General features: G+C 44.1%; 2 protein-coding genes across 2 annotated transcripts in view; both read right to left on the minus strand.

Moving 5' to 3' along the window:
* LOC308704148 (NLR family CARD domain-containing protein 3-like) overlaps positions 1-23,121 on the minus strand; it is a 1,230,758-nt gene that overhangs the window by 382,568 nt on the left and 825,069 nt on the right. The window lies entirely within an intron of this gene.
* grik3 (glutamate ionotropic receptor kainate type subunit 3) overlaps positions 1-23,121 on the minus strand; it is a 183,570-nt gene that overhangs the window by 68,312 nt on the left and 92,137 nt on the right. The window contains exons 8-9 of the mRNA XM_081389070.1: positions 15,294-15,401; positions 8,857-8,970 (exon numbers count right to left, since the gene is read on the minus strand). Of these exons, the coding sequence (XP_081245196.1) occupies positions 8,857-8,970; positions 15,294-15,401 (222 nt within the window). The remainder of the gene's footprint in view (positions 1-8,856; positions 8,971-15,293; positions 15,402-23,121) is intronic.

Raw genomic sequence — 23,121 nt, forward strand, 5'->3', positions numbered from 1 at the left:
ATTCCAAACATCCTGAATCCACAATGTAAGGCTTGATGGGAAGTCAGTTCCAGGAAGAGAGGTAACATTGGCCAAACCAGTTTTCATCATCACCATCAGTTACTACACACAAGATCCATTCCCATCATCTCTATACATGGATATCTTTGCTAAATCCTGGCTGTAATAATCCCAATTTCAGAAGGCTACGGAAGTGCATAAAGAGCATAAACTTCTGTTGGGCCTGGACCGGTTTCGGAAACATCTGCAATGATGTTAAGTGCAATTCCTCACTGCAGAGATCCCTACTTAGTCCTCTTATACCACATGTGATTGAGATGCCCTTCCAAACCGTCCAGAATATGTCTTTTAAATTGCAAATTATACCACCTAATCTATTTATGCGTTATCATTATAACACTGAAATACTGTTATTATGGAAATATGTACTGTAAGTATCCCAGCTTGTGCAGGTTGCTGTACTTCAGTTTCATCTGTACTTTTAGTGGTTTAATACGACATAACAACTAAAGCAAGCGGAGTCTTAAAGTGAGTACAACTGAGATTCTTTAGCAATATTCTTTATGTACCTTGACATCTAAGAGTTCCCCGAGCCAATAAGGGGCTTTATATATATCGAATAACTCTTTGGACACCAGCCTTGCAACTGTCAAGACATTCCCAAGGAGCGATGGGACCAGGTACGACTTTGTCGTTTTATATTCAGCCAAAAAGGAGCAGAAGGACAGAGTAATGTTGCTGATTGACATATGCTAAATATTGAGCGTGGCAAGCAGCACACATCATCAAACTGTTCATTTTTAGTTTCTTGCTATCGTCCATACACATTTTCTGAGTGTTGGGACTCATAAACTACTGTATCTACCAATCAGGGGTATGTTTCCCAAAAGCATCGTTAGTCAACTATGGTCACAAGTTCTGTCGTTATCAGCAGTTCAACAAGTCTGTGTTTCCCAAAAACGTAGTTCTAAAGAACATTCGCAAACAGCATCGTAAAGTTGTGTGCTTGGAACGACAGCTCTCGAAATGTGGTTATAGAAGCAGAGTTTCTTGTTTGCATTACAAACAAGACTCAATAAATCCTTATCTTAAGCCAAATAAGCAAGCTGACATTCAGTACAATCTATATCATTTATTTAGAATACATACAATTGTCATTTATGTATTTAAGTTTGTCAAGAGTGCTTAGAGGGCTTTAGTTAGTCAAAATGTGCTCTAGTGCGTAAGATCGAGCCTATGATTGAATCTGGAAATAAAGCAAAATAACTGTGAAAAATTGGAATTAGTCCTCAGATGCCATGTCCGTAATTTATAGAAAAACATGTAGCATTAATTCGATCTCCAACATATTCATTAAAATAAGTTATTACTCCACCACATGCGTGACACCATTAACCAGACATGGGTTTTTCCATGCCATTACATTTGAGACCAGTTCTAGTTGTCACACTGGAAAGTTTTCCCAAGTACAATTTCAGAACTCTCAGAAACTAAGTAGGAACATATTAGTCAGTACAGAAATAGTTCAATTCCACAAATGCTTGCAATAGCTGGCATACATTCAGACACAGTTCATCTATATAACATGGACAAAACATCAGGTTGTTACACATGACATACTGCAAGTTTTTTTTTTTTTTGTAATCTAAATCATAAGTTGTATCTAAAGTCCACTGATGAGCCAAAAAAATATGACCAGTTACAGATGAAGCGAATATTGTTGATCATCTCCTAATAAGGCCACATATTAAGGTCTGAGTAGATTAAAGGGTAATAAAACGATCAGTTCTCGTAATCAATCTGTTGAATGGGCAGGAATAAAGATCTGAGCAACTTTGACAAGAGGCATATTGTTATGGCAAGGCCACTGGGTCAGCGTATCTCTGAAACGGCAAGGCTTGGAGCCACAGACCAATCAGAGTGCCTATGATGACCTCTGTCCACTATCAAAAGTGCCTACAATGGCTTTGCGAGCGTCCGAACTGGACCTTGGAGCATCGGAAGAAGGTCGCCTGGTCCGATGAGTCCCATATTCTTTTACATCACTTGGATGGCCGTGTGCACCATTTACCTGGGAAAGATGGCACCAGGATAACTGTGGGACGACGACAAGCCAGTGGAGGGAGTGAGAAGCTCTGGACAATGTTCTGCTGGGAAACCCTGGGTCCTGCCTTTCATGTGAATGTCAATATGAATCGTGACTTCTCCCTAAAGACTGTTGCAGACCAGGTATACCCCTTCATGACACTGGTGTTCCCTGCTGGAAGTAGCCTCTCTCAGAAGGATAATGAACCCTGTCACACTGCACACATTGATCAGCAATGGTTTGAGGAACATGATGAAGAGTTCAGGGAGTTTCCACGGCCTCCAAATTCCCCAGATCTCAATCCAATTGGGCATCTGTGGGATGTGCTGGACCAGCAAGTTCGATCCATGGATGAATCCTCCTCGCAACCTACAGGACTTGAAGGATCTGCTGCTAATGTCTTGGTGCTAGAGACCACAGGACACATTCAGGGCACTTTTTTAGTCCAGGCCTCGGCGGGTCTGCGCTGTTTTGGCAGCACGCAGAGGACCAACAACAAACTATCACCCTAAAACAAACAGAGGTACTATATGGTCATAAAACAAAAATAGAAAAAACAGGGTGTTTTTTTTTTTTTTCAAAAAAGAGTAAGAGTAACCCTAGCATCCAAGCCAAATTTTCTCATTGGCCTCTCCTATTCATCCCAATATATAAATATATTTATATAACAAATTATTATTAGGCAGGTGGTCATAATTTATTGGCTCATCTGTGTATATGCTTAAACAGAAACTTTTTTTTTTTTAATAAACTGACTATTCACTGGAGATAAAAGTGTGACAACTAGCCCCAGTGTCTCCTATAAATAAAATATAAGAATATATAAAGCTTTTGTTTGTGGACATGAGATCTAATATAAAGGACATTTATAATTTAATTTTAATATAATACTGTATATAATTTAATATGAAACATTATATGACTTTTTAGGATAGAAATGTGTCACGGACTCAGCCACACTGTCACTCCCTCAATCACCCAATCATCACGCTGCACCCACTCATTCACTTTCACCCGAGTTTTAATCACCCGCACCTGAACCTCATCCCCACTGGTTAAATACACTCACCTTCTGTTCCCTCATTGTCTGGTCTCGTCTTTGACTGGTTCACAGACCTGTTGAAATTCACAGTGTGTTCAACTACCTGCCCTTCTAGGATCGTTTTCGTCTGTCCTGTTATCCGGATCCTCGTCTGTTCCTGTCTCTGTCCAGTCTGCTGTTCGTCTTCCTCCTTCATCTTCAACCAGCACCGTCCACCATCATCACCAGCCCGTATCTCTTCCACCTTCACCAGCCTGGATAAGTCCCTTTCACGCAAACTGATTGAACTGCCTACCATTTCTACGATCCGCTCCTGTATCTATTACATCCTGCAAATAAACTGTGTTGATTGTTTATAATCCTTATCTGCTTCTATATGTGAGTGTGACAGAAGACCAGACCATCAAAGATGCAGAATACAGTGAGCGCGAGCGATGAACCATTCGCCAATCTCGTCCAGGCAGTTCGTCAGTCCCTGCTTCTGCAAACAGTCACCTCTTCTTCACAACCTGCCACGGACCATGGATCATGGCCTGTCCAGCGACATACACAGGTGAGGTGGAGGATTGCAGCGGATTCATTCTTTAGTGCACGCTCTACTTTGAGATGCAGTCCCACCTGTTCACCAATGATAAAGCCTGTGTGGCCTTCATCTCTCTCCTGTCAGGATGTGCTCTCCAGTGGCACAATCGATGTGGAACTAGCCAAGTCATCAAGTCACTATCATCTTTTCTATCCCATTTGAAGGAAGTTTTTGGTCAAACTGTCCCGCCTCTGTCAATTCATGATCAGTTGCTCACCATTCATAAAGGAAAGGAGTCCGTCAGCGCATATGCCGTACGGTTTCGTACACTAGCGGTCGCTAGTCGATGGAACGAAACTGCCTTGCTCTCTGTGTTCCGTCAAGGTCTAAATCCTGAGATCAAACAACTGATGATTGTGCATGACGATGTCATGGGACTAGAAAACTTGTCAAAACATGTCAAAAGCCATCCACATTTCTCAACGTCTCAACGCCTGTTCCATGTCTCCTCCTTCGCTGCATCCTCTGCCCTCTGTTCCACCTGTCGCCCTTCCAGCACCTGAACCAATGCAAGTGGATAATTACCATCTGTCTTCTGCAGAGCATCAGCGAATGTTTCAGCACCATCTATGCCTTTACTGTGGGGGAGAGGGCCATTCCATCGCTAACTGTCCTGTCCAACCACCACGTCACTCTTCCTAAGGGTAAGATCTAACCTTTGTCCATCCCGGAGCAAAAGGCCATGGAGGAATACATCAAGGAGGCGTTGCAACAACAGTTCATTAAACCATCAACCTCACCTGCCGCTTCCAGCTTCTTCGTCGGCAAGAAGGACAGAGGCTTGAGGCCATACATCAACTATCACACCCTAAACTCCCAACTGTGAAATTCAGTTATCCTCTTCCTCTGGTCCCCTCTGACCTGGAACAGCTGCATGGATCTTGTATCTTCTCGAATCTGGACCTGAGGAGCGCGTATAACCTGGTGCGCATCAAAAAAAGGGGACGAGTGGAAAACCGCCTTCATCACCCCGTCTGGGCACTATAAATATCAGGTGATGCCATATGGCCTGTCCAACTCACCTTCAGTCTTCCAAAACTTCATGAATGAAGTTCTCTGTGAGTTCCTCAAGTCCCTTGGAACATCGCCACCAGGTAAAACAGGTCCTCCAGCGCTTGAGAAAACATCACCTCTACCTCAGGCTCGAAATGCGAGTTCCACACAACCTCTGTCCAATTCCTAGGTTACGTCAACGACCCCCAGGGCATCAGAATGGACCAGAGGAAGGTCAAAACCATCATCGATTGGCCTCAACCTACCACGGTAAAAGAACTTCAACGTTTCCTTGGTTTCGCTACCTTCTACCGCCGATTCATCAAGAGTTACAGTCTCCTAAGCTCACTTCTCTGCTCAAGCATCGGCCCAAGTCTCTGTCATGGACACCATCAGCCACGGAAGCTTTCAACCACCTATGAGAAGCGTTCAGCACCCAAACCCCAGCCTTCCTTTCATCGTTGAGGTGGATGCCTCATCCACAGGAGTTGGAGCGGTGCTTTCACAGCGGCAGGGTGAGCAACAGCAATGCCTCCGTCCATGTGCCTTCTTTTCTAAGATGCTGTCCCCGGCAGAGCAAAACTATGATGTGGGAAATCATGAGTTCCTATCAATAAGCTCACCGGAACCTGAAATACCTTTGAGAAGCCAAGAGACTCAATCCTCGTCAGGCCCGATGGGCACTTTTCTTCACTCATTTTGACTTTTTAGTCACCTACCGACCTGGAAGTAAGAACTGCAAAGCTGATGCCTTATCACGTCTCCATCACACTGATCCCGAAACTCAACCTCTGGAGACTATCCTCCCTCCAGCCATGGTGCTAAGTCCCATTCAGTGGGCCCTTGACGAACAGATTAGCCATGACACGCTCACTGTATCTGCTCCACCGGGAGGTTCAGAAGAAAGGGTGTATGTACCTACCAGCTGTAGATCGTTCCTTCTGGACTCAGCACATTCCTCTCTGGGCTCTGGACACCCAGGTAGCCAGCGAACCCTCTCGCTCATCCATCAACGCCTCTGGTGGCCGTCCATGACCCAGGATGTCTCCCGACTGCCTTTCCGTATGCTGAGTCCCTACTACATAGGTCCATATACCATCCAGAGGCAGATCAAGTCACCAACCGGTTAAACCTATCCACAAATCTTCGCATTTCTCTATCATTCCATGTGTCCCTTCTTAAGCCTTTCACTGACTTACCTTCCGCCACAGACTTGGGTGAAGAAGTGGTGCCTCCTCCTCCCGAGCTCGTCGAAGAAGAACCCATATATCGGGTACGGGCCATCCTCGACTCTCGACGACAGGGAACCTGCTTGGAGTACCTTATTGACTGGGAGGGGTACGGTCCAGAAGAGCGTTCCTGGATCCCTCGGGACGATGTACTCGACCCCACTCTCCTCACCTCGTACCACCTTGAACATCCCGACCGTCCCGCTCCTAGAGGCCAAGGTCGTCACCTCCTTCAGCCATCAGGAGCCGACCGTGGAGGAGGGGTACTGTCACGGACTCAGCCACACCGTCACTCCCTCAATCATTCAATCATCATGCTCCACCCACTCGTTCACTCTCACCCGAGTTTTAAATCACCCGCACCTGAACCTCATCCCCACTGGTTAAATACACTCACCTTCTGTTCCCTCATTGTCTGGTCTCGTCTTTGACTGGTTCAAAGACCTGTTGATACTCAGTGTGTTCAACTACCTGCCCTTCTAGTATTGTTCATCGGAGTATCCTCTTTCGTCTGTCCTGTTATCCGGATCCTCATCTCTTCCTGTTTCTGTCCAGTCTGCCGTTCGTCTTCCTCTATCTTCAACCAGCACCGTCCACTATCATGACCAGCCCAGATCCCTTCCACCATCACCAGCATGGATGAGTCCCTTTCACGCAAACTGATTGAACTGCCTACCATTTCTACGTTTCGCTCTTGTATCTATTACATCCTGCAAATAAACTGTGTTGATTGTTCATAATCCTTGTCTGCTTTTATCTGTGAGTGTGACAAAATTAAGGTATTTTAGGTGTCAGTGTGCTTTAAATGAAACCATGGATAATGGGTTGAATTGATACAGAATGAAACAGAAAGCAAAACTTTGTAGAAGCTGTCCAATTATCTTGATCAAAACGTTTGTGTGGCCAAAAATTAATAATACATAAAACTATAACAGTTGTTACCATCTGTTCTAAGCCCCTAGTCTGTAATATTCCCTAAGATTTGGTAGCAAATCCAATGTTTTTAATACTCTCTCCCTTTTCTTTCTGCATGAACAGTAAGCGAAAGGAATCAGTTACAGTACATGGAGTAAGTATTCAAGTTGAATAAAAGCTTGGAAATGTTAAATGATTCCTTCATCATTTGAGCAATGACAACAGTCTAAAAGTTTCTGGATGTTTATTTGCAATAATATGATCATAATATATTTTCACCTGGTCCAGAATATTAGATTAGGGTGAAGGTCAAACTTTGGCTATCTCAGCACCTGTTTGTGGTATTTCTGAAGGAAATTTTGGGATGTTAAAACACCATAATTTATATCTGTCATAATTGCTATGTGTGCTAGGTTATTATTCATTCGTATTCATAGTTTGTTTTTTGTTTTTTCACTTTTGGCTGACCCTTATTCAATACCCCTGTTAAATGCCTAAAAAGGGAGGGGAAAGAATCTTAATATAACAAAACCAATCGCTACTAGAAAATCACTGATTATATCCTATCAAGACCTTAACTCATAATTATAGCCTTGCAGCTCAATCCACATTTAATAACAGTGTTTATCCCTGTTGATAACTCATATGCTTGTCCAAAATAAGTCCACACAGGCTGTTGTCAGTACCAAAAAATCCCAAAACAATTCTGCAACATACATAAATGCAGCCCTCGGGACATCTGTGAGAATGCAGTGTTGAATGCAACACACTTTCATTTTAAGATGTGTCATTTGTGCTATTATCTGGCAAATGACATTGGGTAAAGCAGAATTTCACCCAGCATGCATCTGCCTGTAACAGCAATAAATTAAGGCTACATGTCTATGATAAGTCTATGACAAATCTCTTAAGATATCTTATGGAGGGAAACCAAATTGGAATGGGTCAGTGGCATTATCCAATACTTGAGCTGATGGGATTACCTAAGGTGCCTGTACAAGGGTTAGTCGTATAAGGTTATTACTTATTTTTAGGGCTCAATAAATCGAAAATTTCAATCAAATGAATTGCATCATTGGCATATTTAAATAATCAACTGAACTGCAGTTAGCATATAATCAATATTTGAGAAAAACTGCACTATGTTAAACTAAAACAATTCAACGACATAAGTAACCTAGTCAGTTGCTATCAAAGTCCACAGCAACAATTTTTCGCAAATGAGTTCAGTATGCCCTACTTTTTGTCTATTTACACTGCCTTGTTGGCAGAGGCTATTTACACTAACTCTACCATTGTCTTTTTAAGCCAGACAAAATTAAAAACGAAACACAGAAGTTACAAAAGGCGGGTGGCATCAACTGTTGACGAGTTTGAATCCACCTTTTTCCAAACTTATTCTTCTCCCTTTTCCCATTGTATATCAGCTCGGACAGGCGTGTTTTTTAAAATAAAAATTAAAATAGTGGAAAAATTTAAATAGTTTCCACTAATATAGTAGAGATAAAGCAGCTAACGGGTATTTAATAGTAGGAATAAAGTGTTTATCGGGTAGGGTTATTGGTTATCGGGTACAGGTGTAAATAGAATTTAACACAATTTGTACTTAATGCTAATAGCCTCTGCCATGTTGAATGTATAGCCATGTTGATAGCCTACACACACACATACGTCAGATGCAAATCCTTGTTATTTTTTTCTTGCACCATAAGGCGAGATGGTTGAGGCTCAAACTTTTTTTTCAAACAGGGGAAGACATCTTGTTTTGTTGATTCAGCCAGGTCAATTTATTTCAAGGACTGAGATGCTGAAAGGGACAGAGTTATTTTGCATTTCTGTGAGAGGAATGGAGAATCTGGAGCATGTGCGTTTCATTACTTGAAAAGCAGCCCAAGTGCTGACCTGAAAAGAGGTGAAGAACACTAGAAAAGAAAGTGAAATTTGGAGAAAGACAAAAAAGAGACAGAACAAGCTCTCTCTTTCACACACAGCATCTGGATGACCTTACCAGGATGGTGGTGATGACCAGTGAGCGGTTGGAAAGCGAGTCTGTGATGTTCATGCCATTCTGTCGTGGGACCTCGGTGATGTTGAGTCCTCCAGATGCACTCCACTTCCCCACCTAGAAAAGAGGAGATTTATGCAGTCAGAGCGTGTTTCCCGTACCTGTGTGACCCATCCACATCGCAATAGCCCATCTGACTGCATTAGCAGCCTGTGTTGAGCTCTTCCTGAAGCATTAGCTGATTGGCTCTTCTGTTTTTATGCCAATAGGGCAGTACATGAGTAGCTAGGCCCTTGCATACACTCTGAATACATTAACATAGAGGAAGGGCAATTCCACCAAAGGGGATTGCTTCTCAATTCAATTTTGCAACAGAAAATGTTTAACAAAAGAAAAAGCGAAACTTACGGCATGAATTAGTATCTGATAACACTGTGTCGTTTTTAAAGGTGTTATACTTTTCCGGTGTTCAAATACTCATATTGCATCTTAATATGCAGGATCAACTATAAACAAGTCATTGTTTCTTTAATTTCTCAGCTGAAAAACTGGAAAGTCTGAGGAATATTTCTCAGAAAACAAAATATGTCTTGTTTTCCAGTAAAAATGACTAAACATCCTTAAATTTACTTGACAACCAAACTTCCAGAGGATCATTTTCAGTGAATTTCAGTGAATAGGTCCGCGCACATCCTTGTGTTCAGTTATGAATCGCATACAACACAACAACATGTGATGTCAATCGTGCTAGAAGATAAAAACCCAATGCAAGTACGCCAACACACAAGTGCTCATGGCTATGTTTGCAGACTTGTGAAAAGTATACATCTGGACTTTAAAAATTAATCATATTTATCATTATATGTATTTTCTCAGAAATCATCTAGTTCATACTAAACCAGTATGGGAAGACACAAAAAGTGTCTAAGTAGATATATATATTGATATATATATATACTGTATACATATCAAGAGATATGACTCATTATTAGTTTGCAGGCTATTTGTTTAACTCTGCATTGGGACCAATCCAGCTGATTATCAATCAATTAATCTATTTCAGCCGGAGTGCTCTATCTGCCTCCAGGGATATTAGAGACATTAAAATGCTTGCCATTAATTAAGGTACAAACACACACACGCACACACACACACACACACACACACACACACACACACACACACACACACACACACACACAAACACACACACACACACACACACACACACTTAGCTATCTAAATGGGAATATTCCATATATGTAATGGTTTTTATACCGTACAAACTGTATATTCTCTCCCCTTACACTAACCCAACCTCTAAACCTACCCATCATACACACACTGGGCCCTATCTTGCACCCAGCGCAACTGACTTTGTACACCGACGCATGTATCATTCCTATTTTGCACCCGCGCAAAGCGGACTTTTCCCTCCACAGACGCATGTCGGTAAGTTAGGAAATACACTTGCTCTCCCTGGGCGGTTTAGTGCAAAGAGGAGGCGTGTTCCGGCGCAAACGTTCCTTCATGCTATTTTGCAGGTTTAGAAAACAATTCCGCCACTAACCAGGAAAAAATAGTTTAAAGTCAGTGGTGTGATGCGAATGTTATTCATATGCTATTTTAAGGGTGCATGCTTGGCCATAATCAATGTAGCGTGTGCACAACGCGCATACACTTTGATTCTCTCATCTACACAGAAGCAGCAGTTTTCATTTTTGCAAATCATATATTATTACAATAGATATATAGATAGATAGATAGATAGATAGATAGATAGATAGATAGATAGATAGATAGATAGATAGATAGATAGATAGATAGATAGATAGATAGATAGATAGATAGATAGATAGATAGATAGATAGATAGATAGATAAAAGCATACATCTAGCTTACACATTTACCCAAATTATCATACGCCTGTTTAACCGAAGTTAATTTAGGTGGGTTTCTCCATGCTTAATGTCACTTCTCTCTCTTTTACGGCCCTGACGAGAGCGTCGCTCTCCTTGGCTGTGAACCGCTCCTGGTGCGCGCCTGGCAAATCCGCCATTACAATAGCAATCCGCCATGGAAAAAGCGCGCCTGCTCTTAAAGGGAATGAGTCATTTATCCCGCCGGGAAAATAGCAACAGCGCCCAAGGCCCGCCCACAAAGTTACTTGCACTTTGCGCTTGACACTTGCGTTTCAGATCATTAAAATAGGGCCCTCTCTCTCTCTCTCACTCACACACACACACACACACACACACACACACCAACCTGACCCCTAAACCTACCCATCATACACACTCACACACACACACACACACACACACACACACATATTAGGCTGCATAAACAAGACTGCAAGACATATTAGACTGCATAAATTAGGTTAGCCGGCACCGGGAACACTTCGTATAACACCTAATGTAACCGTTACATTATAAGACGAATGGCATCTACGCTAATGTTAGTCTTTCTGCTTATTCCGCGGTTTCCGTATCCAGACCAGATGGAGGACCTGTGCCTAGACACGACCACAACACATGATGTAGTCAGCCGTATCCGGGGCGTATCCAGACCAGAACCTAGACACGACTACAACGCATGCCTGAAGTGTCAGCTAGACTCTCAACGAAGGCCTCATCGACACGACAGGCTGATAGGCACTGATCCTCAACAAACCCGTCTCCATACCGGTGTGACTCCGATCTTCAAGCTGCCGGCGGCAGGACGAGGGAGCCCGGTGTGACCGCAAGTCCGAGGGTCTCCGGTGGAGCTGAAGGTGGGAGGAGCCAAGACGGAGTGGACAGGTCGACAGGCTGAGATGAAGGCGGAGCCGTAGGATCCTCTCGCACTGACACTGCTGGTGCTAACAGGACTTGCGGCTCGACGTCATAGCAGGGCTTCCACATAGAAGACGCAGGGCTGTTGACATCCGGCAGCAGCTGGGCTGGAGGACTGACTGAGTTCTGGGGTGATGGAGGTGGTGAGGATCTTGACAGAATGACAATGAGTAATACACAGTCTATTCAGTCATTTGTACTGTTCAGGAACTGTGATGATGATGAAGATACCAGGTGGGATAGGGTGGGAGTTGTTAATTCCTCACTGAAGTTGATCAGCAAGTCCTCATTCTCCGTATTCATGACTCCCTCGTCCACTGATGTCGTTGGCTCACACCCCTGGCCTCTTCTCCTCGGGCTCTGGCTGACGTGTTGTGGTGGGTGGTAGCTCTCCGTCTGCAGGGGGCACACACGAGTGCTCCGCGGTCGAGGGTGAAACGGGCTCTGGCTCTGGTGTTCTAGGTCAGGGCGCGACGCTCTCCAGACACCTGATGACGTCTCTTTCCAGTCCAATCCTGTGGTGTCTGGCAGGGTGATATGGTGGTGGAAAGTTGCCCCGATCCAGAAAAGGATCCTTAGGGTCACATCGTCTAGAGAGCTGGTGGCGGCAAGACACATAAAGTCCTTCACAAAAAAAGTTAGGGCTCTCCTGAGCCAGGACGATTATTCTTGCCCTATCATTCATATTGGGTGGTCCGAACATCTGTCATGATTGGCTTTGACAGGAAGACCAAGACAACGAGATCAATATACATCTAGTTTAATGAAAGTTCTCCAAGCAGGCAGGATAAACAACAACCATAGCTAACGGAGATCGGACAAAGACAGAGTGAACAGGAGGAACTAAATAGCATACCTAGATGATGGTAATTAATAGGACACAGGTGATACAGATAAACTAATGATGGTAACAAGGGAGACAGACTAGTGGCGGGAAACTGAACAAAGGAACATGTGACAAATGACAAGCAACTGAAAAGTCAATGACCACAGTAGTGACACCTTGGTTTTGCAGTTGCACAACTCTTCTGAGTGACTGTAACATGCTTTTTATTTAGAGTTTTTTTACTGTAAACTTTTTTGTGTATGCCGTTGGGTCACTGTGTTTTCACAGTATGCAAGTGTTGAATATACAGACATTTGATAGGCCTACTATACAATATTCAGTAAAATACTATACTTGCAGTGCATATGGTATACGATTTATTATACTGTATATTGTAGGCTACTGTAAGTTGTCATTACTATACTTTTTTACATACAGTAATTGCAAAATTTGTTTACTTTGTTACAATAGACTTTTTTTTCCTGTAACTTCATGCTTTCTGTGTTCTCCATTGTTTGATGTAGTGTCTAACAAATGATCTGTAGTGTTTATAATGTTGACTCGTGTGTGTGTATGATCTGAAAGCATTGTTTGATTTTGAGCACAGATATAGCACAGAATAGTTTTGAGGAGATTGTTTGATGTTGCCAGAAGAGTCAGCTGTTCTCTGAATGTGCTTTGAAAATTTAGTTTTGTGTTTAAGGTTTTGAGAAAGTGAGTGATGGTTTCAAGAAATGTGTTTTAGCAATTCAGAACTTTTTTTAAAACAAAAACGAACCATCGCTGAACTTACTTAAGCTGGACTGTGACGCTATTTTCTTCTGGAAACAAACTTTGTTGCATTATTTTCCTGTTATCTCTGTGAAGCTGCTTTGAAACATTCTTTATTGTAAAAAGCGCTATATAAATAAATGTGACTTGACTTGACTTGACACACACACACACACACACACACACACACACACACACACACACACACACACACACACACACACACACACACACACTAACCCAACCCCTAAACCTACCCATCATACACACACACACACACACACACACTAACCCGACCCCTAAACCTACCCATCACACACACACACACACACACACACACACACACACACACACACACACACACACACACACACACACACACTAACCCGACCCCTAAACCTGCCAATCACACAAAACTTTCTGCATTTTTACATTTTCACAAATGAGGATATCCCTAATGGGAGGTTTTTGGAGATTTTGTCAGGTTTTTGTCACTTCTGGGTACAAATTTGTCCCCAAAATATAGTTAAGTACACACACACACACAGTCAGTCAGTAGAGGGACTTGAAATAGTTGTACTGTGAATAATCCCTCTAATATCAGCACATAGCGAATCTGAGCAAATTTAGCGAGTTTTGCACAAACAATCCCCTGCAGTGAGAAAAAGCAAGTCTGGCATACGGACGGTTATGAGGAGGTTTACAGTAATAATCTGAACACTTCTCTCTATCTCTGTCCTGCTCCAACACAACTGCTCTCATATTCATAAAGCCCAAGAGCGGCAGATCTCAGAGATACGCAGGTGTAATAAACCCCCGATAACACGCTCACCTGCGCAAAACCCAGCGTACACACACGACTGATACAGGGAGATGCACATTTCACATGATATGCTACGCCACGTTATAGGGTGATGTTTCATTTCATCAATTCATCTAACGTGATTATCAGGGGAAGGAGAAATATTCACGTTGCAGAGAGGAGACTTTCTTGCCCTCCTCAAAATTAATACAGATTTCTTTCGTTTTTTTACCAGTATATTCCAATCTAAACTGCTCAATATTAAAAAAGTTAATATACATGTTTGTTTGTTTTTATTATAATTTCTGAACGTCTACTGCTAGAACAGCTCTAAGAGTTAAATGTGAGGCTGTTACTGGGAAATTGCACTGCTTCCCCACTGAATTATTGTTTTACTCTTCTGTGTGCATGTGCTGCTGAATAAGAGCGGGAATTTTTATATAATGATACAGATTTTGTGGAGGTGTTTGGTGCTGTTTGTTTACTTCATTTTTTGGCTTCTCAGACAGTGTGTGCACAAACACACATTGCCACAGTGTGATAGTCAAACTTATAAATGAAAACTCAATGATTAATTAAAAAAAAAAAAAAAAAAAAATAGTATTTGTCTTGCATTACTTGCACTTCTTTTCACAAAAGCTACTATATTTATGTAGCTCATTAATGCACAAAAGCATGTGTAACTTCAGCTGGTCATTAACAGAGGATTGTAATTAACAGTACTTTGTACACTAATCCAATTTGCTTTATGATCCACTAACTTATGCATTTGTTTAAACACCTCATTTGCTTCCTTGTTAGGAGGTAAATTAAACGTAAGACACAAATGGCTCTTTATTTGCACAGGAATGGTGACCATAGGAGACGAGGAACAGGAGGATTCAGTGCGCTAGACTGAGAGACCAGAAGGTTATTTGAAGGGAAAAACAATCCTTTTTCAATGACACATTTTTGTTCTTTGGCAGCATGAAAGATTCTGGTATAATCGACTATGCAAATGAAAAGTGACTTATTACACACTGTTTAACAGCCGAGCATTAGCAGAAGAAAACCGCTTTTAATCATTTATCCCTCCTACTGTGTAAAAAAAGCATAAAGACATAGCAAGCACGTTGTTATTATATATTGTATGTGCTTTGTTTGTTGAGTTATGCTGTGTGTGATTTGAGACGGTTGCTGTGTGTGTGTTTGTGTGGTGGTTTACCTTTTGAAGGCCGTCCTCTTTAAGACTCACGATGTCCAGATCAAAGTCGGTGCGCAGACCTGTAGTTCTGTTGAAGCACAGCCGTCCCGTCAGGCCATCCCAGTGAGACTTCAAAACACACACACACACACACACACATTTCAACAATTAAAACACACCAACATTCAGATTTAAATACCATTTCAATCCCTGTTTGAATTAAATTGAAATCAACAATAGGATGTAGATTTGTGGAAATTCAGTTTCTCAATATGCATGGACATGTTATGTTAGAGTTTATGGGACATTTCAAGAAATATTAGAAGATAGTAAAAATCAACACTGAAATGCTACTTACAATTTCCATCAATTAAAACACTGATGTGCACCATTCAGAAACATTTAACTGAAAATGCCATTTCAATCCCAATTCAGTTCCCCAGTTTTATTTCTTATGTTATGTTATGTTATGTTATGTTATTTTATGTTATGTTATGTTATGTTATGTTGTTATGTCATGTCATGTCATGTCTTGTCATGTCATGTCATGTCATGTCATGTCATGTCATGTCATGTCATGTCATGTCATGTCATGTTATGGAGTTTATGTGAAAAAGGAGAAGAATTGTTTTTGGATTTTCAGTTTCTTGATATAAACTACCCATTAAAATGTTATGGGACATTTCCAGAAACATTATTACAAGATATTTAATATAAGAAAGTCAAAACGTTTTGCTATTTTTTAAGTGAGATAACACTTTACTTAAAGCCTTTGAATTATGAAAGAATAAGGTCACTCTTTAGTTTGGGGTCCAATTCTCACTAACTAACTATTAAACTCCTAATTACTGCTTATTAATAGTCAGTAAGATAGTTGTTAAGTTTAGGCATTGTAGGATTAAGGGATGTAGAGTATGATCATGCAGAATAATACATTAATATGTACTTTATAAGTACTAATAAACACCCACTATCCTAGAAATATGCATGATAATAAGATACTAGATAATAGTGTGAATTGGACAATAAACTAAAGAATTGTAATGCATTAATATTGCATCTTATAATGCACTGTATAGTCTCATGAATAATTGTAACCCGTTATAATACATTATAAAGACTCATATATTTATTAAACACACCTTTAGAATAATGCATTAAAACACATGATAAAAAACTAATTTCAGCTGTAACAAGGAATCTGCAAATACTACGATGCATTTTAACTGTGGTTACAATTTTATGAAAAGATATCATGCATTATAACATACATTATTAACAACTTTATGATGCATTATACATAAAGGCTTAAAGTGTTAGTGAATGGGATTGATATTTTGTGATATTGTGGCGTGTTAAATGTTTTGACGACACAATTTGCTTTAGAGAAATATGATGAAAATGTACTCTTCATATTAGGGAGACAATAGGAAAAATTAATCAAAATGAATGATGCAGGCTAATGTATGTTTTGTTGGACTAATCATCTGTTGTGTGACTTCTGAATTGCAATTCAGTAAATTCCTATTCCTGCCATTTTAATTCATATTCCATTTCAACATCCTGCGGTGTGTGTCCAAATCCATTCAAATTTTCACTCATGAATTGAAAAGAAGCCAGTTTTTTGTCCAAGTATGGTACACATACTTGTGAGTGCAAATACATACACTCTCTCACACACACACACACACACACACACACACACACACACACACACACACACACACACACACACACACACACACACACACACACACACACACACACACACACACACACACACATCTAGCTTCTATTTCCTTTTTAATTACATTTTACATCCCAGCGCCTCAGACACATCTTCCCCTAAGACCTCGTCCTAATTAACGACCATCTCACTTTCAACAATCTCTAGAGACTCAGAAAAAATTACATGGCAACTCCTCCTCTCCATTCCTCCCTCGTTCCTAAAGCTTAGAGCTCCACCCCCAAACAACATACACACACACACACACCGATCTACAGCCCTCTCCATAACCTCTTCCAAATGAAACACCTCCGCTCTCGTTCATGAGCGAGGACATTTCACTGCGAGCGTGTGTTCTTCTCCACATCCCTCGCTTCTCTCTCCTCTCGTCCACAGAGCTGTGTTCAACAACTCTAAGCTGCCTATTACGAGTCCCAATCAAAGTCTCTCTTGTGATCTGAAATAAGAGCTGATTATGACGAGCACATTTGCGTGCGAAGCACACGGTGATGAGAAAGTGGGACACTGTGAGTTTAGTAGAACAGAACCAACTCAAACTCGCTGCAATCAACGTCTCACTGCACTTAAACGAGGCAATTAAAATGTACGGTGAATGGGTATTGTTTATCAGGTGAGATCCACTGTTAAAGCCTCTGAATAATGATGCAGTGTTTATCAGTAGTGCATAGATAATTAATGAAGGTGTTTGGACACAATTCATGTATAGGAATGTCTCTGGTAAATATACATCAGAAAGAGCATCATGTTTTTATTTATTTAGCAGAAAGATGTGCACTTTTCAGTAACACTTTACCATAATTATACAGTAATAAAGTACTACAAACTATTAGTTTATAGTTAATTCATAGTTTATATATTCGTTTATATCATATATTATATTATATAGTGTTATTATATAGTGTATATATAGCATATATATAGTATAGTGTATATCAATAGGCTATATGCAAACAGTGAGTTCCCTTTCGTCAGCAGGGAACTCCGACGCCTCGTCGGGGGAGTTCCCCTGACGAATTGGGATCACGCTAGGGAGCCAATTGCCTTCGAGAGAGTTAACAACGAGCCAATGAAAGAGAAACTGAATTGGCATGCAATATTTGCATTCCGCGGCCCGCCTACCAGTGCGGGTATAAAAGGCGGAAGTAAACATTGTGCAATGCTTATCGCCTCGGAGCCAAACAGGATTCATTTCTGCTGTTTCCTTCGCCTGAGTGCCAAAAAAAGAGTGTTTTTCAACGAGTCCTCTTCTGGACACGCAGAGGCAGCATTTGTGAACGAGTCATGTTCTCATTGTGGGAACATGACTCTGGCGGCGCTCCGCTCGAGACTTAAAATCCTTCAGCAGAAAATGCTGAGGGTGTCCCTTCAGTCTACACCCGTTCTAGTTCGTCTGCTGGTTCAGTCCAGCGGGCGGCTACTTCGGCTGTGGCTGTTGGTGAGCGTGTGAGGGTTTCAGTGCGGAATATCTCGCCAGGTGAAAGATCCTCACGAGATTCCCACTCCTCAGTAGCGTCGTTGCCATCAGTGCCCCCGTTGGAGCCGCTGGTGCCGCCCCGGGCGGTTCCGGTAGTCTCCTTCGGGGCGCCACCTGACGATGCGATGTCTATCGCTGCATCGGAGGGAGAGCGGTCATCCTCAGGTGACGACTCGGCGGGTCTACCCCCTTCGGGTGTGGTGGCTGCGGCCGAGCCGGATCCTGAGTTGGCCGCTATGCTTGCCCGGGCGGCCGCGAATGTCGGGCTCGTGTGGAACCCTCCACCGTGTCCCGAACCTTCGCGGCTTGATGATTGGTGTATCGGGGCGGCCCGCGCTGGTTCTCAGCGTCCCGCTCCGGTCCCATTCTTCCCGGAAGTGCATGAGGAGTTGACGAAGTCGTGGACGGCACCCCTGGCTGCCAGACATAGACCTTCTCATTCCTCCTCCCTCACCACCCTGGATGGTGGGGCGGCTAAGGGATACGAGGGAATCCCCCCAGTGGAGCGGTCAGTAGCGATGCAGCTGTGTCCGAAGACCGCTTCCACTTGGCGGGGTGCCCCTTCACTCCCCTCCCGCGCCTGTAGGTTCTCCTCCGGTCTCACCGGGAAGGCTTACACGGCGTGTGGAGAAGCCGCTTCCGCCCTGCATTCCACCAGGCCAAAGCGCTTCATGACATGCAGCAGGGTGGTCCCGACCCAGGGGTGCTGCAGGAGCTGCGTGTGGCGACGGACTTCGCCCTCCGGGCGACGAAAGTCACCGCACGTTCTCTGGGACGGGCGATGTCCACTTTGGTGGTCCAGGAGCGCCACCTTTGGCTTACCCTCGCGGATATGCGAGATTCAGAAAGAGCTAGATTTCTGAATGCTCCCATATCCCGAGGGGGCCTTTTCGGCGACGCGGTGGGGGACTTCGCCCAAGAGTTCTCCACCGCCCAGAAGCAGTCTGAGGCGCTTCGGCATGTCCTGCCCAGGAAGCGGACTGCTGCTGGTCCGTCTTCTGCGGCCGAGGAACCTCAGGCTGCTCGTCGCCGAGGGCGCCCTCCTGCGGCCCCCTCTGCTCCTCCTCCTGGGCAGCAGTCTAAACCCAGGAGGTGGGGTGCCGGTCGCAAGAGGGCTCCCCCGCCCGCTCAGCCGTCTTCGACCCCCAAGAAGAACACCAGAGGGAAGAAGCGTTCCTGAGACGGGCGACCCAGAGGATCGAACAGCTGCTCTTCAGGAGGGGGCCTCTGCTCCCCTCCTTCCCCCGGGGGAGGGCCGGGTGGAGAATCCTGTGTTTGTTTTTTCTGTTCCGCCGCCGACCAGCCGGTCGGTGGTACCCAAAACTTCATTAAAAGAGCAGTTTCTTCCTCCTCTGGGTCATTCACGGTTGGGTCTGCTGAACAAGCAGTCTCTCCCGTTACAGAGTGGGACGGCAGTGTGCGCCACCCTCGGTCCTCTCTCCCCAGCTCTCAGATAGCAGTGGCGCCACCTCGGTCACGCCACTCCTGTCTGCCGCTGGGCAAGAAGGCAATGTATTGGCCAACCCGGACTTGGTTCCCAGAACTCATGCTCCTCGCGACAGCCCCTCCTTGGCCGATTCCTCTGAGGAAGGACCTTCTTTCTCAGAGACGGGGCACTCTGTGGCACCCGCGTCCAGACCTCTGGAAACTCCATGTCTGGTCCCTGGACGGGACGCGGAGGTTCTAGATGGCCTGCCACAGGCAGTGGTAGATACCATCTCTTCAGCTAGAGCCCCCTCTACGAGGCGCCTCTATGCTCTGAAGTGGAACCTGTTTGTCGGCTGGTGTTCTTCCCATGGGGAGAACCCACGAACTTGCCCGATCAGAGTCGTGCTATCCTTCCTACAACAGGGGTCGGAGCGAAGGCTGTCTCCCTCCACCCTTAAAGTGTATGTTGCCGCAATAGCCGCACATCACGATGTAGTTGAAGGTAAGTCCGTGGGGAAGCACGACCTGGTCATCAGATTCCTCAAGGGTGCTAGGAGGCTAAATCCACCTCGCAACTTGCACCCTGTACCCTCTTGGGACTTAACTCTGGTGCTTAAAGCACTTCAAAGTCCTCCTTTTGAGCCTTTGCTGTCAGTCGAGCTTAATATCCTGTCCATTAAGACAGCGCTCCTGTTAGCATTGGCTTCCTTCAAGAGGGTGGGGGATCTGCAGGCATTTTCGGTCGACGAATCGTGCCTAGAGTTCGGGCCTGGCCTTTCTCAGGTTATATTGAGACCCAGGCTCGGATATGTGCCCAAGGTTCCTACCACTCCCTTCGCAGACCAGGTAGTGAACCTGCAAGCGCTGCCCCAGGAGGAGGCAGACCCAGCCCTAGCTTTTCTCTGTCCTGTCCGGACCCTCCGGGTTTATATAGACAGAACGCAAAGCTTTAGAACCTCAGATCAGCTCTTTGTTTGTTACGGAGGCCAGCAGAAGGGGAAGGCTGTCTCCAAGCAGAGGTTAGCCCACTGGCTAGTAGATGCTATCACCAGGGCTTATGAGTCCCAGGGTGAGCCCTGCCCACCTAGGTTGCGGGCTCACTCCACTAGGAGTGTTGCCGCTTCCTGGGCTCTGGCACAAGGCGCCTTGCTAACAGACATTTGTAGAGCTGTGGGCTGGGCGACACCGAACACGTTCGCTAGGTTTTATAGCCTACGTGTGGAACCGGTTTCCTCCCGAGTACTCGCTACGGCCAGTAATTAGAGGGAATAGGTGTGTCGGCTTGCGACGCCATTCCGTGAGCGGATACGTGCGTCTTTTTGCTCCGTTGGTTACCCAACAAACGGCTAACCTCGTGAATTCCTCCATCACCCCCTCCGGTGCCAGGCGTTGCGGACCGCCCGGCACCAGGTCTGCTACCTTCAGTAAGGAGTTGCTAGTAGACTGGGTGTCTTTTCCAGTGGTCCCTGCGGCGACCCATTATTGCCACGTGCATTTCAGCCGTGTCTTCCCCTTGACAGACACGTTCTGTCATCCCTGTTGAGTACGCTCCTCACTCCTCTGGACTGAGACTACCTTCAAGGATTTCCATATGTTTCACTACCCTACATGGTTAGTACATGTGTGCATTTGAGGGCCTTCCTCTAGGCTGCCTCAGCTTCCGCAGCGTTCCCCCCATTATTATTTTCCTTGGAGACGGGCACGCTTTCCCAGTGTTATCCAATATCCACTGATTGGGTCTTGCGGAACAGCAGTGTGATTCCCTAGCTAGCTCCCGTAAAATTTCTGGAAACTGCTGCAGGGTAGCTTAGCTGGGCGCTGGAAGGGGCCAGCACCATGGCGTTTTGGTAGGGATCCCAATTCGTCAGGGGAACTCCCCCGACGAGGCGTCGGAGTTCCCTGCTGACGAAAGGGAACGTCTCGGTTACGTATGGTAACCCTGAGTCCAGGGAACGGAGACGCCTCGTCCCGTCGCCATGTTGCTGTACCTTCGCGGAGGACTGGACACTGTTCGGCTCCTCAGCGAAAAGCATTGCACAATGTTTACTTCCGCCTTTTATACCCGCACTGGTAGGCGGGCCGCGGAATGCAAATATTGCATGCCAATTCAGTTTCTCTTTCATTGGCTCGTTGTTAACTCTCTCGAAGGCAATTGGCTCCCTAGCGTGATCCCAATTCGTCAGGGGAACTCCGGCGTCTCCGTTCCCTGGACTCAGGGAACGAGGGTTACCATACGTAACCGAGACGTTCTTCATTCATTGTCACTAAATAAATATTGTTTATTTAGCTCATATACCGTATAAAGAGCTAAATAATGCTTTAATTGTTAACAACTTATTAAAGATATAAATGATGTACACTATTTTATACCATTAGTAAAGGAGTTGTTAAAGGAACTTCAGCTTCCTGGTGTGTGACGTGTGCGCGCGTTCTGGCTTAGTCTGCGCAAGCGCCGGATAAAATTCTATGAAGCCTTTATGCGGGTAAATAAGGTGAATTTATGTCGGTTGATTGGTTAAAGAAGTATAGAAAAGTGTCAGTGGTCCATTTCTGAGATAGGTGGCGGTAATGCACATATTTGTTTGCGCCGTAAAAAAAACAAGAAGAAGAAAACGCCGGAAGCGCGCGCGCCCTCAGATCACTTGGACGTGGTTGTGTATAAGAGGTAAAAACGATATAAATGCAGTTCGTTTTCTCACACAAACCGCTCGTTCCGTGTCTTAGGCCATCAATGTGTACTTACGATGGGGAATTGTTTAATTTGGACTCTGTGCATGCTCTTTGAGACAGTGACCATAGACCTGCATTATACGACTGACAGACAAGAACGGTTTGACCTAAAAATATCCAAATTGAAACTACTGCGGAAACAAAGTCACCTACATCTTGGATGCCCTTGAGGTAAGCTTAAACATACCAAAATTTAATTTCAAAGTGAACTATCCCTTTAATGGTTATTGGGAGTAAATAATTCAACATTAACGATACATTAAAAAACACACACACACACACACACACACACACACACACACACACACACACACACACACACACACACACACACACACACACACACACAATCCCTCATCCCCAAAGCTAAACATAACCACTCAAGTGTGTGTATTTGTGTCTATTCAAATGTAAGTAATTGTATGTGTTGTAGAAAAAGAAACAAGCAAAATTTCTCATGAGATTACGTT

Source organism: Scardinius erythrophthalmus (genome assembly GCF_964197995.2).
Source record: "Scardinius erythrophthalmus genome assembly, chromosome: 16".
Taxonomy (NCBI): Eukaryota; Metazoa; Chordata; class Actinopteri; order Cypriniformes; family Leuciscidae; genus Scardinius; species Scardinius erythrophthalmus.